Raw genomic sequence first — 15,561 nt, 5'->3', positions numbered from 1 at the left:
TTTCAATCATAGTAGTGAATTTAAACTTTAGTTTGTCCGTTTTTACCGGTTTATAAAGTAACCTGTTTTTTTTGCTTGTTGCAACCTTTTTTTCTCCTATAAGGAATATTCTTGTCTTAATTATTTTTAGACTATGCATGTTCAATTTGTGTAGGGTTTAATAAAAACATAACATAGAATTCAGTGATGTCGAGAAAACCCACTTGTAGAAAACCCACTCTACGTAAAATATTTTCTCAACCCAAATGAGCCGTTTTTACATATGTATAACATAGAATTATTCAAATATATAAAATCTTTCAAAGTCATTATGATAAGATTGTATGAATAAATGCCATTGTTACTATTGATATTATATGTTAAAGTTGTAAGGAAATTATATCTAAAGTAAGAAATGCATATCTTGCTGATAGAAGCATTTTTCGTGTGAGGAATATTAGACAATTTGTTGTGAGATACTTCCTTATATTAATAAGTTCCTGAGAATAGAGTACATGTGCTGAAAAAAATTCTTAAATAGCTCAATTGCTTCCTTAATTATGCTTTCATAACTGTTGTTTGATATTTTATGTACTGTTTGATAGATATGTGTGATTCATTTTTGTTATTTTAATCATAATGTAATCTAATTACTTTTTTATATTAAAATATGCTTGCCCACAAATGTAATTTATAGGTGCTACAACGACTGATAAAGTCTCGAGGAAAATCACAGAGTCGATATCTGAATGTGCAGATGGTAGCAGCTGATAAATTATTGCAATGCCCTTCTGTAAGTACTTAATTATTTTTTGAAAAACTTACCATTTTGTAGAATTTTTAGTGGACTATTATTATATTGTTAATGAGGTTTTATAAGTTGTGCTTTTAAAACACCTTTTAAATAATGTTACATTCTTACCTGTAAATTCTCTGTTACATCTAATGTAATTTGTATCTGTAATTTGTTGTTAAGCAATGGTATAATTATTTTGTACAACTGAAAAGTTGACATGTGACTACAGTCCACCTTAGTGTTAAACACATGCCTGATATAATGTCTTTAACTGCTACTTCAGGGGATACAAATATAAATTTTGGCAAGGTAGGAGTCATCTACAGCTGAGAAAGTTTTATTTTTCTTAAAGGTAATTGGCTCCTGGAATGAGCTTCTTTTAAATATTGTGAAAACAATAAATTTAAGTGGACTTAAGACTAAAGGTGACAACTATATGAGTGATAAGGGCTAGATTTAACATTTCTTTTTGTAGTTTTAATTTGGTTTAGAGGATAGATCAGTGGGTCCCTTGTTGTTCCTAAACTTTATGCTCCTTGATGGCAAGACCTGGGATTTTAACTTGTTTGTTTTTGTTAGAATGTGCTGTCTAATAATTTCAGCTTTATCTGGACTTAATGATTTGAATTTTTTAACAAGGAAATTTAAAACTTTTTCTACCTTCTTTGCTGGTTTGACTCAATAAGAAAGTGTCTTAAGTGTTTCTGTTTTGCTTCTTACAGTTTCACTGTTCCATTTATTTCGTAGCCACCATGAAATAAAACAAAAGGATAAAGACAGACATGAAAATCTCACGAGAAAGCTTCAGATTTAAAAAACAAACCTTGTTTAAATATTTGTGTTGGAGACTGGTTGTAGACTTACTTGAGCAGTCAAGGTGTTGAAACAGTACTTGTGGGCTTGAATAACCATTCTTGTGATATATAATTTGTATATGTCATAGTGATCATGGTATTCATTTTCTAGCACAAATTTAATTGCCATATATTGTCTGTTCAGGTGGTTCATGAATTATGTATATATTTCTTTTTTGTAGAGTTTCATCACATTAAAAATGGATTGTACACATTTCTGGGTCACATTCTGTTACTCAAGTGTGTGATTAGTATGGAAACATTTGGCTGTAATACTTCAATAATATTTCTGAAAATAAGCTAATATACAGAGTTAATTTCAACTGATCCTTTTAGTAAGGAAAATATTAAACATTTTAATCAACACTGTTAAATATACTAATATTAAGAAACAAAATAATACAATTTATAAAGCACAAACTTTTTTCATGCATCTTACTATTTCCAGTCCTTTGAGAAACTTGTGTAGTCACCAATGAAGACTTGTCACTGTCAATGCTGTTAAACTTTCAAGTCGTTTAACATGTGATAATAAATTACTGTTTAAATATAGAATACATAGTAGGTTGGGTGGTACAAATAGTACAGCAAAACCTGAGGAATATTAGAATCATGCAATATGTAATTAAAATATTAATTATTTAATTAAAATAAAACTTGCACATAATGAAAATGAAAAATAATCTACTAATCTTGTTATGATCTGTGGTCAACACTGTTAATCAAACTTTAGCTATCCCCTAAACAGACTGTCCATTCACATTGGACAGTTGGAAGTAATAATAAAAGTTCTGAGAAGTAACCAAGATGTCTAGGTGATGATAAGATACAAGAAACACAACTGTAATAATAAGGTTAAAATGGAAAGTGACCACAATGATAATTATAACAAAATAATTAACAGAAATTAATATAACTAATTGTGTAATGCTGTAACATACTTAGTACTATTATGCAGTTTGCAATAACTAGTAAGAGGCTAAATTGATGGTAAGTATAACTAATGATGGCCACCAAACAGATATTTTATTACTTAGTATTGGTTACAGGACAGTTCAGTATTTGATGTTCTGTCTCATTCTTTGACTTTTAGGAAATGTTTGATTTGATACTTGATGAGAATCAGTTGGAAGAAGCATGTGAACATCTCTACGAGTATCTTGAAGCCTATTGGCAAACTACCCATCCACCATCCACCACCATCCAGAAACCATTCCCATCACCTAAACACACTGCTGGAGTGGAAAGTGATACTAGAGGAGCTGACAGAACACAAGCTGACAAGCTACACTCACAACCATCAGAAGAAGTAAGTTGTTTTTTCTTTGTTTTAAAGACAGACAGTTGCAAACTTACTGTGTTGATTGAAAACTTTGAAAATGTGAATGTTCTTCATTTATCAGTAATCTTAGGAGCACAGCATCCAAAGATGTTTCTCATTGTGGATAAAACAAATTTTTTTTCAAACACTTATTTAAGTTGTAACAAATGATTGTGACAGATAAGCTTCAGGAAGTTCAGTATTGTTTTTAAACTAAGTTTTTAAAAACATGTTAATTGTTTTATTTGCAAACAAAATTTCTGTTTTCATGTTACAAGTTCTTCTTTTAAATTAATTTCCTATGATTGTTGTATGAAAAATTTATCCAAGTTTTGATGTTTTTTTTATAACAACTGCATTTGAACTGAAGGCACACATGTGTAACCTGTTGAAGTCTGCAGTATAAATTAATAGTGATATCGTATGTTGGTAGTTATAGTATTAACTAGTGATTTGTTGCAAATTCTGTTTGTTAATTAATATATAAAATGAATTGTAACCAGTTAAACGGAAGGTCATATATATTCCTTTATATTGGACAAAAAAACATCAAAATTTAAAGAATGTATTTTCTAATGTAAAAGTATTAATTAGTCCAAACATTATAGAATATATTTATTATTTTTGACATTTTAAAATTGTTTATACTATTCACACCTTTTTTTCCATAAATATTTAGTTTTAAACAACGTACCATTTTATGGGATAAGGTCATTGATTATTTTACTTACATACAGTGCTAGAAGTTAGTGTATGATTCTCCTTAGTGGTAGATCATTGAGCAGTTTTATGGTAAGAAAAACAATACTTATTAACTGTAAAGGTAATGGAATGTTTCATAGAACAAACAGTTATCCAGTTAAATATTACTGTACCTGTTTAACAAGTTGAAGCTAAAGTGTTTTGAATTGTTAAATTCATAAAAACTTATTTTATTTTTCACTTGTTTTTCCTTATATCTATTGAATGCTTATTAAAAAAAAAAATTCAAATGACATTCACTTCTATTAGTTTTTTTTGGTTTACAATATATTTAATTTACATTATAACATCTAAAATTTTTGAAATTGTTTTAATTTATGTCTTGCATATTATGGTGGAAATTGTGTTGGAATGTCCCATTATAGTCCTCACAGCATTTTCACAAATTTTAATTATTCGGTGTAGCTGGTTTCTTCAGACTTGGATCAAGTACAGACCAAGTATTATGGTACCAAAAACTTCAGAGATAACCATCTTGCATCAGGAAGCCAAAGGAGCAATGGTTATCATGTTTCCTATGCTCCACGAGGTAATCATCAAAACTGTATGGATCTCAAGGAACAAAAATGGGCACATGATGCTGATCATTACTACAATGAGTACGAATCGAGTGAGAGAATGCCAATGCACAGAAAGGAGGCCAGTATTCAACCTTGTGAAATGAGAGAGATGCGAGACTTGAGAGATTATGAACAACATCGCCGTGGTGACAAAAACCACCACTTCGCTCACAGAGGACAGAAGCATCCTGGACACACAGTGAATGTAATCTAGAAGTCACCATTACAGTGATAATCAGGATGCTAGATGTCATAACTGCCTTTAACCCTCACTGTTCAAACAGTATCCTTTGTCATTTGACTTGTTAGATTTTTGTATGAAATTTTATTTTCTCCACATAAACTGTGATGATGATGTATGGTTCAATCGAGTGAAGAAATTCGTCCAACTTTTTGAAAGTAGTGTATGAAAGTTGTTATAAAACTTAATTATCTGTGTAGGTAGGAGTGGTAGCTAGAATGTATTAGAGATATTGTACCTTGAGGTGAAGCTTTGTTTAGAGATAGAGCTGTGCCGATACCTAAAACTGTTCTTATAAGAATAAAGTAGTGCATACGAAATACGTATGAGCCTTTGGCAAGTAAATTTATGAGTGACAGAAGGATTTGTGTGATTACATCTTTTAAATAAGTTGACTTATTGAAAACGTCAGTAGAATATGCTTATGTTTAACTCGGTTAATATAAATTATTTTATGATTTTTAACTTTGTTTTTAAGTTACTGATACTAAATAATCTTTCTGTATAAGCTGTGTAAAATTGTGTAGAATGTTTTTCTCGTTTTTTTTGTTTTTTTTTAAATACTCATCGTATACAGAAATTTTGTATGTTTTAGTTTATTTTGAAAGACATAATTGATATATCTTTTGGGAAGAGTGGTAAAATTGTTATATCTAATCTCAGTTTTAGTATGTTAATTGAAAGTAAGTGTGATCTCCTGACCAAGTTCCAAGTTATTTGAGTAGGTACCTCAGGTTTTACATATTAGTTTCTATTTCATTCTCCTATCTGATTAAATAAGAACTAAAATCAGTGTAGAAAAAAGGCTTCAGCTCACTGTTTATTTACCATTAAACAGTTTGTTTTCTTTTTGTATTTTATACTTACGTGAAAATCAACAATGTAATTTATTGTCATACTTTTCAGTCTAATTGGATTATTATCTTTATTTATTTATTTGAGGTGGTACTTTTTATACAATTTTTTTTCTAAAGCCCAATTTATCTCTTATTACGTTTTCAGTATTAAATATTTAAAATAGTTTTCAGATATAAAATAATACCTTTACACAATCTAACTTCTCTTGAAAGTAAAGTACATTTGTTTATTATTTTGTACAATATATTATTCAGTAATATATAAAAATATAAAGGCATTAGTTCTATGTAATGAAAATATTTGATAAAACCAAAGTAATTTTGATTCAGTGATCTCTGTGAAATCTAATTAACGTGAATCCTGGAAGGAAAAGACATGAGAAATTGACAGTGGTAACCACTGAAGAACATCTGAGTCTGAATGAAATAGATGATAAAATGTGTGATAAAATACATTTCAAAACATGTTTAAAGATTCCAGTGGTAAATGAAATCTTAATCTATACATGTGTTTATGATTGTCTGTGTCAAATGTAAAATTTTTTTGTCTTCATCACTGAAGTTTAACTTTAATATTTTTGATCTAATTAAAGATTCGTAAGATAACTTTGCTTTAACTTGTATTTGAACAAATTATTTTTTTGGTGGAATTTGAAATTTTCTTAGACCCAGTGATTGTTCTTTTTCACAGAATCTAATTTCTCAGAATTGTGTGAAAATTTGCTATAAAAATGAAAGTAGCAGTGTGTGGTAAATATATTGTCCTTTTCTTTTAGAATTAAGGGGATGTACAAGTGTGCAACCAATCAGTAAGTCATATTGAAGTTTACAAGAGAAGAAGTTGTGACTAGCGAAAGTATATTTGTTTAATTGTGTGGACTGTTTTCATTGTGTTATCACTGTAATGTGCAGAACTCCAGTAGTGCATCAACTGGAAAATAATAATAATTTATATAAAATGTCAGATGATAGCAGTGGCCTGTTACAAGTCAAGTAATGAAACTAGAGAATAGAAGAGATTCATGTTGGTTATTAGATGTCTTCATACTAACATAATGTGTGATGCTTTACCACTTTTCCAATGTTTAAATACTTTGTGTTTCATTCCAATCCTGTCAAAATGTCCATGTCCACATTTGTGTATGTCAGTACATGTCTGTAAGTATCAAACTTTTATTTGTGGAAGGTTGATTCGTTTAACATGTGTGTTTACACCTTTTTTTTTCTGATAAAATTAACGTGATTGGAATGACATGTTCCTGATAGCTTTTGTAAATGTAGGTCTTAATTTTAATCAGCTAACAGTCATGTAATGATGTCCTCACAGTGATTGATTTCCATATACTTTGATTTTACACTGTATATTTCAATTTTATTCACAAGTCACCTTGTGAAAAATGTATTTATGTGGGAGGTATTTCCCTAATCACCTTCATAAAAAAATTATAAAAAAACTATTTGCTAATTGTCACGATTTTAAATATTTATATCAAATGTAGCAGAACTTTAGAACTTTCGAGTAGTAGATTTTTAGTAGTATAATGGATTTATAGTTGACATTTCATCTAAATATTTCTTTTTGCACAGATAGTTTGCAATTGATGTATCCTTGAGGGTTTCTTCTGAATATTTAGGAAGAAAATTAATTTTTAGTTTCAAATATTAACCTCGTTGTTTCTTAGTAACATTTACCTGCAGGTTTATTAATATGAAATTATAATACAGAGGTTGCTACAGGACTAGTAACCATCACGTTCCACTGAGAGGCAGTAAGAGAAGTACAAAACAAAGAAGAATACCTTCAGAGAATGATTAATATTTCTATTACATGAACGTACATATTTGGTGAATTTAACTTGAACACTACTTTCTGGAAGTGGAACAGTTTTGAAAAAAATTGTGATAATTAAATAAAAGATAGTTTAAATTTGGATACCAATTTACAGTATTTCTTCATGAGCCGTAGGGTAGGATGCATGCCAGCCCTATGAAAGAGCTCTGGGTGTAGAAGATACTGAACTGATTTAGAATCCATGGAGATACCACGAACATTCATTGCACTTTAATTATTGGTGCATTATAATGTGACAGTCAATCCCACTATTTGTTGGTAAAAAAAATAGCTCAAGAGTTGGCGGTGGGTATATGCTTTGACATAAATACAAAATAAAAATACATTATTTTATTTTATATGCTTCCTATAACTGATATTTAAAGTTGTTTGAGATGGAATGGAACTGAGTCTCACATAAAACTTACACTAAGAAACTAATTAGAGCCTGAAATACTTTTTATTACCTTTACAACTAAAGTGTTCCATGCCATCAAAAATGTGCAAGTTCATAAATTAACAATCCCTTTAGATACTTGTATCGTACGAAGAGTTTCCCTGATGTTCCTTGCATTTTATGTAAAGCATTTTTGGAACATAAATATACTTAGCCTTCTCTAGTCTTAGAAGTGATTTCTTTTATTTTATCCTAAAATACAAAATAAGTTTTCAATGTAAGAATTTTAGAATGTTGTGGTTTTTATTATTAAAAAATTCCTTTATAACACCTGACAGTTTTCCAAACTTTCTGAACCGTAAAATTGTTTAGATAAGTAATAATATATTCATAAGTGGTCTCTATTTGATGTGTTGGAACAAGTTTTCACATGTACGGTTTCAAAAATATTTCATAAGTTTACTCTTATGTTTGGCTTAGGATATTCAATGTGTACTTGAATTCTAAAACACACACGGATTAAACCGAATTGTATAAATTGTTTTTTTACTGTAATCAAAACGTGTTTTTCATTACACTTATTTTTTTGCTGTAGTTAAAACGTTTTTGTAATTATACTAATTGTTTTTGTCATAATTAAGATGTTCTTTTTTTTTTCATTTCCTTCCGAAGTTTGAATATCTAATACCGTTATACAAATTCGTTACATTTGATTTTTGTGTTAAATGATTAAAGAAGTCTGAAGGGGTTTAAAAATGAACAAGAGTTTAAATATATTTGATTTTTGAGTAAAGAGACCAATTCCATGACAAACATTTTATTTATACAGATTAAAAAATCAAACTAGAATTACAAATATTTGATTTTTGACCAGTCCAATTCCATGGTAAAATTTTCTATATAAAGATTAAAAAATCAAACTAGAATTAAAAATTTGTTTTTGACTAGTCCAATTCCATGATAAACAAAATACAAAATAAAAAAAAAACTAAAATTTAAAGATATTTGATTTTTGAGTAAAAAGACCAGTTCCATGATAAACATATTTCTTTATACAAATTATTTGTTTTATTTATTTATTTAGTTTTTGTTAATAAAATAACATCAAAGATAGTTCAAAGGTGATTAAAGTTGATAGTTGTTTATATAACTCGTGGTCGGACGACGTTCCTTAAGTCAGAAGACGCGCTGTCCATTTCTACAACGTTCCACACAGGTGTTCTTTTCTTAATAGTCAGATACATCTAAAACGTTTCATAGAATATGAAAGTATGAAATTAGTTGTTTAAGTCCTACTCAAAAACAACTTATCGAATGTTTTTTTTCTTTATTGTTATTATTATTACGGACTTGTTGAGCGTATTTTGCGAGTAGCAATTGTAAATATAAATTCATAAGTGCCCCAGAACTGCATAAATTATAATGCTGGTTGTTCTCCCAGTAGTTTCCTCGTAAAGGATAGTGTAGTTTGTTAGTGGAAGTCGTGGGTTCAAGGTATCAATATTTATGAACGAGTACAGAGAATAATACAATTTGATCTCAGCCTTTGTTTGAAAATTAGAAACCTTCATTCAAAAAGGAAACATTTAATAGAACAAACATAATTTGTTAATTAATAAAGAATATTCTTTTAAATATCGGCAGAGAAAATAGCTGGTGGTTTGTGAATAAGATGTGAGTTTATGATTAACCTAGTTGCTTTCGTGTGTAATTTAAAATAAGATAAATAATGACTGTTTGGATATGCAGGAAGTAAAATAACTAGTAATTTGACAATGTATTTCACGTTAGTAGAATGTTTTTATACTGTAGTGTATGCTTTCGATAACTCGCTGTTTTTGTTAATATAAACGTATTTATGAAGTGGTTAAATATATCCAGTAAACAAAAATACTGATACTGTTTTCTCTTGTTCTATTTGTACCTATTGTTCCTAAGCGATTTCATTGAATAGTGAATAATATTTCTCACTTATAATTGAATTTTTTTCACACATGGACCATAAAGAGTATTTTGAACTTTAACTTCAGTCTTCGTTTAGAACGTGCATGTTTTAAAATAATAGTGGACACGTAAATATGGTAGGTATCATAAATGGATATAGTACGTTACTGTAGATGTCTTCGCATTCATTTTTGTTAATTTGTTGATAAAATTTTCTGTACAGAACTGATAACGTGTGTGGAAAAGACGAAATGTGATAATGTTTTTTGTTTTGTTTTTCCAGAGTACGGGTTTTAATGGATAGCAATGGGAGGATGTGATTACGTGGATTTCAATATGATATTCCTTACTTAGTAATTTTAATGAACGTTAATTAAATAAATTTGATTTTAAGTTATTCTTCACGCGATGTTTAACCATTTGTTATATTCTTAAACTTTCCTCTTGGTCGAGAGTGAATTTTTCCTGTTTATACATTGTATCTGCATGTATATCGCTAGTTAAGGCTCTTACTGTGTAAATACACGCGTCTCTTGATTCCGTTTTCAGACTGCCTTGACTTCTATAAATGCTCACCTCATGTATTATTATAAATGTTCTCATTAATAAGAGAGAACGATAGGAAATAGTCATTATTGTATGTCTCGACTTCGGAAGGTGCTCCAGTGAGAGACGTTTTTTTTTTGTCATTTAAATAAAATAACGTTTTAACAGAAAATTGTTGTCAGTTTCGTATTTACAACAAAACTGGTGGGAAATTGCTTACACAAGTACAGCCCGGCATGGCCAGGTGGTTAAGGCACGCAACTCGTAATCTGAGGGTCTCAGGTTCGAATCCCAGTAAAACACCAAACATGCTCGCCCTTTCAGCTGTGGGGGCGTTATAATGTGACGGTCAATCCCACTATTCGTTGGTAAAAGAGTAGCCCAAGAGTTGGCAGTGGGTGGTGATGACTAGTTGCCTTCATTGCTAAATTAAGGACGGCTAACGCTGGTAGGCCTCGTGTAGCTTTGCTCGAAATTCAGAACAAACATAAGAAGCCTTTTATCATAACAACACCCCTTCCTTTTATTAGTCTCTCTCTCCGAGTTGATCATTTTAAAAACTCGCGAAAAATGAAAACGACCATAAGAAACTTAATATGTAGTCTATTTTACGTGCAGTGTTACACTGCATGTTTTTGGTAATGCAGTTTCAAAACCTGTACACTTCTGTATAATCACTATTTTTCACGACGTGTGACTTCTTTATCAGAACATTATTTTCCGACCAAAGCAAGGTACTTAGATCAACACATACAACAAACCTTTTAATGTATAAAGTATAGCTAATTAAATAAACTCTTGTTACGTTGTTACTTACGAAGATTAGAACACAAATTAATCATAATATTACGATCTTGGATGCCAAAAAGTAAAATGATATTCCAAAGTAATTGCGACCTCTATATGTGCAACGGGTTCGTAATTGGTATCAAATCTTTTATTTAACCAATCGTTCTGAAAGGATGGCGCTGTGTCTAAAATAAGTTCCCAGTTTGTCATATCCAACTTTGTCAATAGGGACTACTATGAAGTAACAGTTTGACACTATTTTCCAGATAATCCTGTGCGTAAAAAAAATCAGTATGTTTTATTTACAACTTTCTGAGTAAATTTATTATCAAACACTAATAAATAAAGTAGAAACTTTGAATCCCATCAAAGAATGTGCTCATTCTTTCAGTTGTGGGAGCGTTATAACATGACGGTAAATTCTATTATTCGATTAGAATAGTTCAATTGTTGGTGATTGGTGATGTTAAGTGGCAGTCTTCAAGTCTATAATTTAATAATTAAGGATGACTGGCGCAGATAGCTCTCTAGTAGCTTCGTAAGAAATTCAGCAAACCATAAAGTTGCTTGGAAAGTACAATTTACACCTCTATAGCCCCCTACCGGTGGCTAGTTGCAAGTCTTAGAACTTATAACGTTAAAAATCGGGTTTTGATTCCCGGGTGAGAAGAGCACAAATAATCCATGTGTAGTTCTAATAGATTGGCACTTTACTGTCCAAAGGATGCCGCTTTATGCTGATTGGCTGCTTCTGGAGAGGGAGAGCGATGTCATCAAAGATGTCATGGTTCCAACAGTTGTCGCCAGAAGGCGGATCGTCAGAGACGCGTTGCTATGCTGCCATTACTTAAACAATACACGTCTCAAAAGAATATAATTAACTAATTAAATTAGCAGAGAAAGTATGCACATCACCAATTCATTTATAATTAATATATACGAAAAAGGACAGTAATTATTCAATCGTGAAAAGGACAGTGAATGTTAATTCACTTATTAATAATGAAATTCATCCTACCAAAAGTAGAGGACATATTCCTAGGTAAACATGATTCATACTACGCATGTCTCAACGCGAATATGATTATTCACTAATTTGATAAGGCCCGGCATGGCCAAGCGTGTTAAGGCGTTCGACTCGTAATCCGAGGGTCGCGGTCTCGAATCCCGGTCATCCAAAACATGCTTGCCCTTTCAGCCGTGGGGCGTTATAATGTTACGATAAATCCCACTATTCGTTGGTAAAAAATTAGCCAAGAGGGCGGTGGGTGGTGACGACTAGGAGCGTTGTAATGTGACGGTCAGTCCCACTATTCGTTGGTAAAAGAGTAGCCCAAGAGTTGGCGGTGGGTGGTGATGACAAGCTGCCTTCCCTCTAATCTTACACTGCTAAATTAGGGACGGCTAGCGCAGATAGCCCTCGAGTAGCTTTGCGCGAAATTTAAAAAACAAACACAAACAAATTCGATAATTAAAGGGTGTGTTTTGTCATAGCAAAGCCACATCAGGTTATCTGCAGAGTCCACAGAAGGAAATCGAACCCCTGATTTTGGCGTTGTAAATCCATAGACTTACCGCTGTACCGGCGGGGAACTCGATAATTAAACCATTTATAACTAAATTGTCATAAAAAGGAGAGTAACTGCCAGTTCATTAATAATTAAATCATCCTAACTCGAATCTTCGAACTTGTTTGTAGGTGGCTATGACTCGTGCAATACATGTCTCGTGATGTCATTAAGTTCCACTTATTTTTTATTAATTATTCCCAAAAAGGACTAACATTAATTCACCAGTTAATTATATTCCCTGTTGTGAAAGGACGATAACTTAAGTAAAACTAACCCTTTTAATTATCAAAAGTGTTTTCAATTACATGATATTTAATGTAACATAATTGCAATTATATAATTTTTTACCATGCACATACAATATATGAAAACAGGTTTAAATCACTCTAAAAAGGGTAATATCATACTATAATTAAACCTATGCTTTTACTAATTTGACACTATACACAGTTTTTTATCATCAATAAAACTTATTAATTTGATACTATATGCACTTTTTCATCATCAATAAAACATTAATTTGACACTATATGCACTTTTTTATCATCAATAAAACTTATTAATTTGACACTATACACAGTTTTTCATCATCAATAAAACTTATTACTTTGACACTATACACAGTTTTTCATCATCAATAAAACTTATTAATTTGACACTATATGCACTTTTTTATCATCAATAAAACTTATTAATTTGACACTATATGCACCTTTTCATCATCAATAAAACTTATTAATTTGACACTATATGCACTTTTTTATCATCAATAAAACTTATTAATTTGACACCACACACAGTTTTTCATCATCAATAAAACTTATTAATTTGACACCACACACAGTTTTTCATCATCAATAAAACTTATTAATTTGACACTATATGCACTTTTTATCATCAATAAAACTTATTAATTTGACACCACACACAGTTTTTTATCATCAATAAAACTTATTAATTTGACACTATATGCACTTTTTTATCATCAATAAAACTTATTAATTTGACACTATATGCACTTTTTCATCATCAATAAAAATTATTAATTTGACACTATATGCACTTTTTTATCATCAATAAAACTTATTAATTTGACACTATATGCACTTTTTATCATCAATAAAACTTATTAATTTGACACCACACACAGTTTTTCGTCATCAATAAAACTTATTAATTTGACACTATATGCACTTTTTATCATCAATAAAACTTATTAATTTGACACTATATGCACTTTTTATCATCAATAAAACTTATTAATTTGACACCACACACAGTTTTTCATCATCAATAAAACTTATTAATTTGACACCACACACAGTTTTTCATCATCAATAAAACTTATTAATTTGACACTATATGCACTTTTTTATCATCAATAAAACTTATTAATTTGACACTATATCACTCAATCTCATCATACAATAAAATATATTAATTTGACACTATATGCACTTTTTTATCATCAATAAAACTTATTAATTTGACACTATATGCACTTTTTATCATCAATAAAACTTATTAATTTGACACTATATGCACTTTTTATCATCAATAAAACTTATTAATTTGACACCACACACAGTTTTTCCTCATCAATAAAACTTATTAATTTTATTCTATACACAATTTTTCATCGTCAATAAAACGTTTATTGTGAAATAAAACTTATTGATTTTACTTTATACACCAATAAACTGTGACAGGATGAGTTATTGTCAACGTCTAGGTGTACTTACGTTAAAATTTATAGTATCTACTAATAATAATAAATGATTGATTTACTGTATTCATCTATTGTCTAACTAATCATTGACCATCTCCAATTGGACACAAAACTTGTTCATAGTTTCTTTCATACAATGTAGGATACTGTTTCACAAATCATAACTAACTAACGATCGCCTTACAGATAAATGATAGATTTAACGATCACTGATAATTAAAATAACAGAACTTTCAGACTGTCTCTCACTAAACATACCATTCAGATTTCGACATGTTTCTAAGTTCATAAAACTAATGAATCGATATCTCATAACTGCGACACCACATTAAATATAGAGCTTGGAAGTAATTGGTTGTTTTGAATTTCGCGCAAAGATACTCGAGGGCTATCTGTGCTAGCCGTCTCTAATTAAGCAGTGTATGACTAGAGGGCAGGTAGCTAGTCATCACCACCCACCGCCACCACTTGGGCTATTCTTTTACCAACGAATAGTGGGATTGACCGTCACATTATAACATACCCACGGCTGAAATTGCGTGCATGTTTTCGACGGGATTCGAACCCGCGACCCTCAGATTACGAATCGCGCGCCTTAACACGCTTGGCCATGCCGGGCCGTTGGAAGTAACGGTATCATTAACCCATACACACGGACAAATTATTAAGCCCATTATTTAGTACTTTTACTTAGATTGTCTAAAGTTAAGACACTACCAGAAAATCGCACGCATACAATCTGTCAGCTACAATAACTGTGGACACTGTCGTCAAGAAAAGACTGTTTTGAGGGTGGTCACACATTCATTGTAGGCTGTGAGATATTTCATTTAATGACCTTTGCTCCTTAGTCACATTGTAAAGAACATCGTATATTCCATTCTACATTTTTCAAAAGTTATGCAGACTTAAAATTAGCTATATTAAGACTATGTAAGTATTGTGTTGCAATTAGAAACAGAGCAGAGTTCTTACGAATAAAGCATAACAGTCTGACGTACCACAAACATCTTGGTTTTGAAAATGTACAAAATGAGAAAAATCATAGGATTACCAAATCTATATTACACAATAATTGGCTAGTTATTCCAGGTACCAAGTAATTAAAGTTTTAGGTAACATGAACTATACAATTCAGTGTTTGGCATATACATACTTAAAATCAGATACTATAACACTTTTAAAATATTAATATTAATTTTTCCAAATTACTGATATTATGAGTTATACTGGGGCCTGGCATGGCCAAGCGCGTAAGGCGTGCGACTCGTAATCCGAGGGTCGCGGGTTCGAGCCCGCGTCGCGCTAAACATGCTCGCCCTCCCAGCCGTGGGGGCGTATAATGTGACGGTTAATCCCACTATTCGTTGGTAAAAGAGTAACC

The 15,561-nt window shown here is 30.9% G+C and overlaps 1 protein-coding gene across 5 annotated transcripts in view; it reads left to right on the top strand.

Annotated features, from left to right (window-relative positions):
* The window catches only part of LOC143244300 (voltage-dependent L-type calcium channel subunit beta-1-like), a 91,458-nt gene extending 81,204 nt beyond the window's left edge, over window positions 1-10,254 (top strand). For all 5 annotated transcript variants that reach the window (XM_076488728.1, XM_076488737.1, XM_076488745.1 and 2 more), the window contains 3 exons: window positions 677-772; window positions 2,723-2,938; window positions 4,118-10,254. In XM_076488728.1, coding sequence (XP_076344843.1) covers window positions 677-772; window positions 2,723-2,938; window positions 4,118-4,486 — 681 coding nt within the window. In that variant the 3' untranslated portion in view covers window positions 4,487-10,254. The remainder of the gene's footprint in view (window positions 1-676; window positions 773-2,722; window positions 2,939-4,117) is intronic.
* Window positions 10,255-15,561: the final 5,307 nt, after the last annotated feature.

This window comes from Tachypleus tridentatus, chromosome 1, assembly GCF_004210375.1.
Source record: "Tachypleus tridentatus isolate NWPU-2018 chromosome 1, ASM421037v1, whole genome shotgun sequence".
NCBI classification, from domain to species: Eukaryota; Metazoa; Arthropoda; class Merostomata; order Xiphosura; family Limulidae; genus Tachypleus; species Tachypleus tridentatus.
The sequence above is the reverse complement of the archived record's forward strand: the minus strand, read 5'-3'. Positions and strand labels throughout refer to the sequence as shown.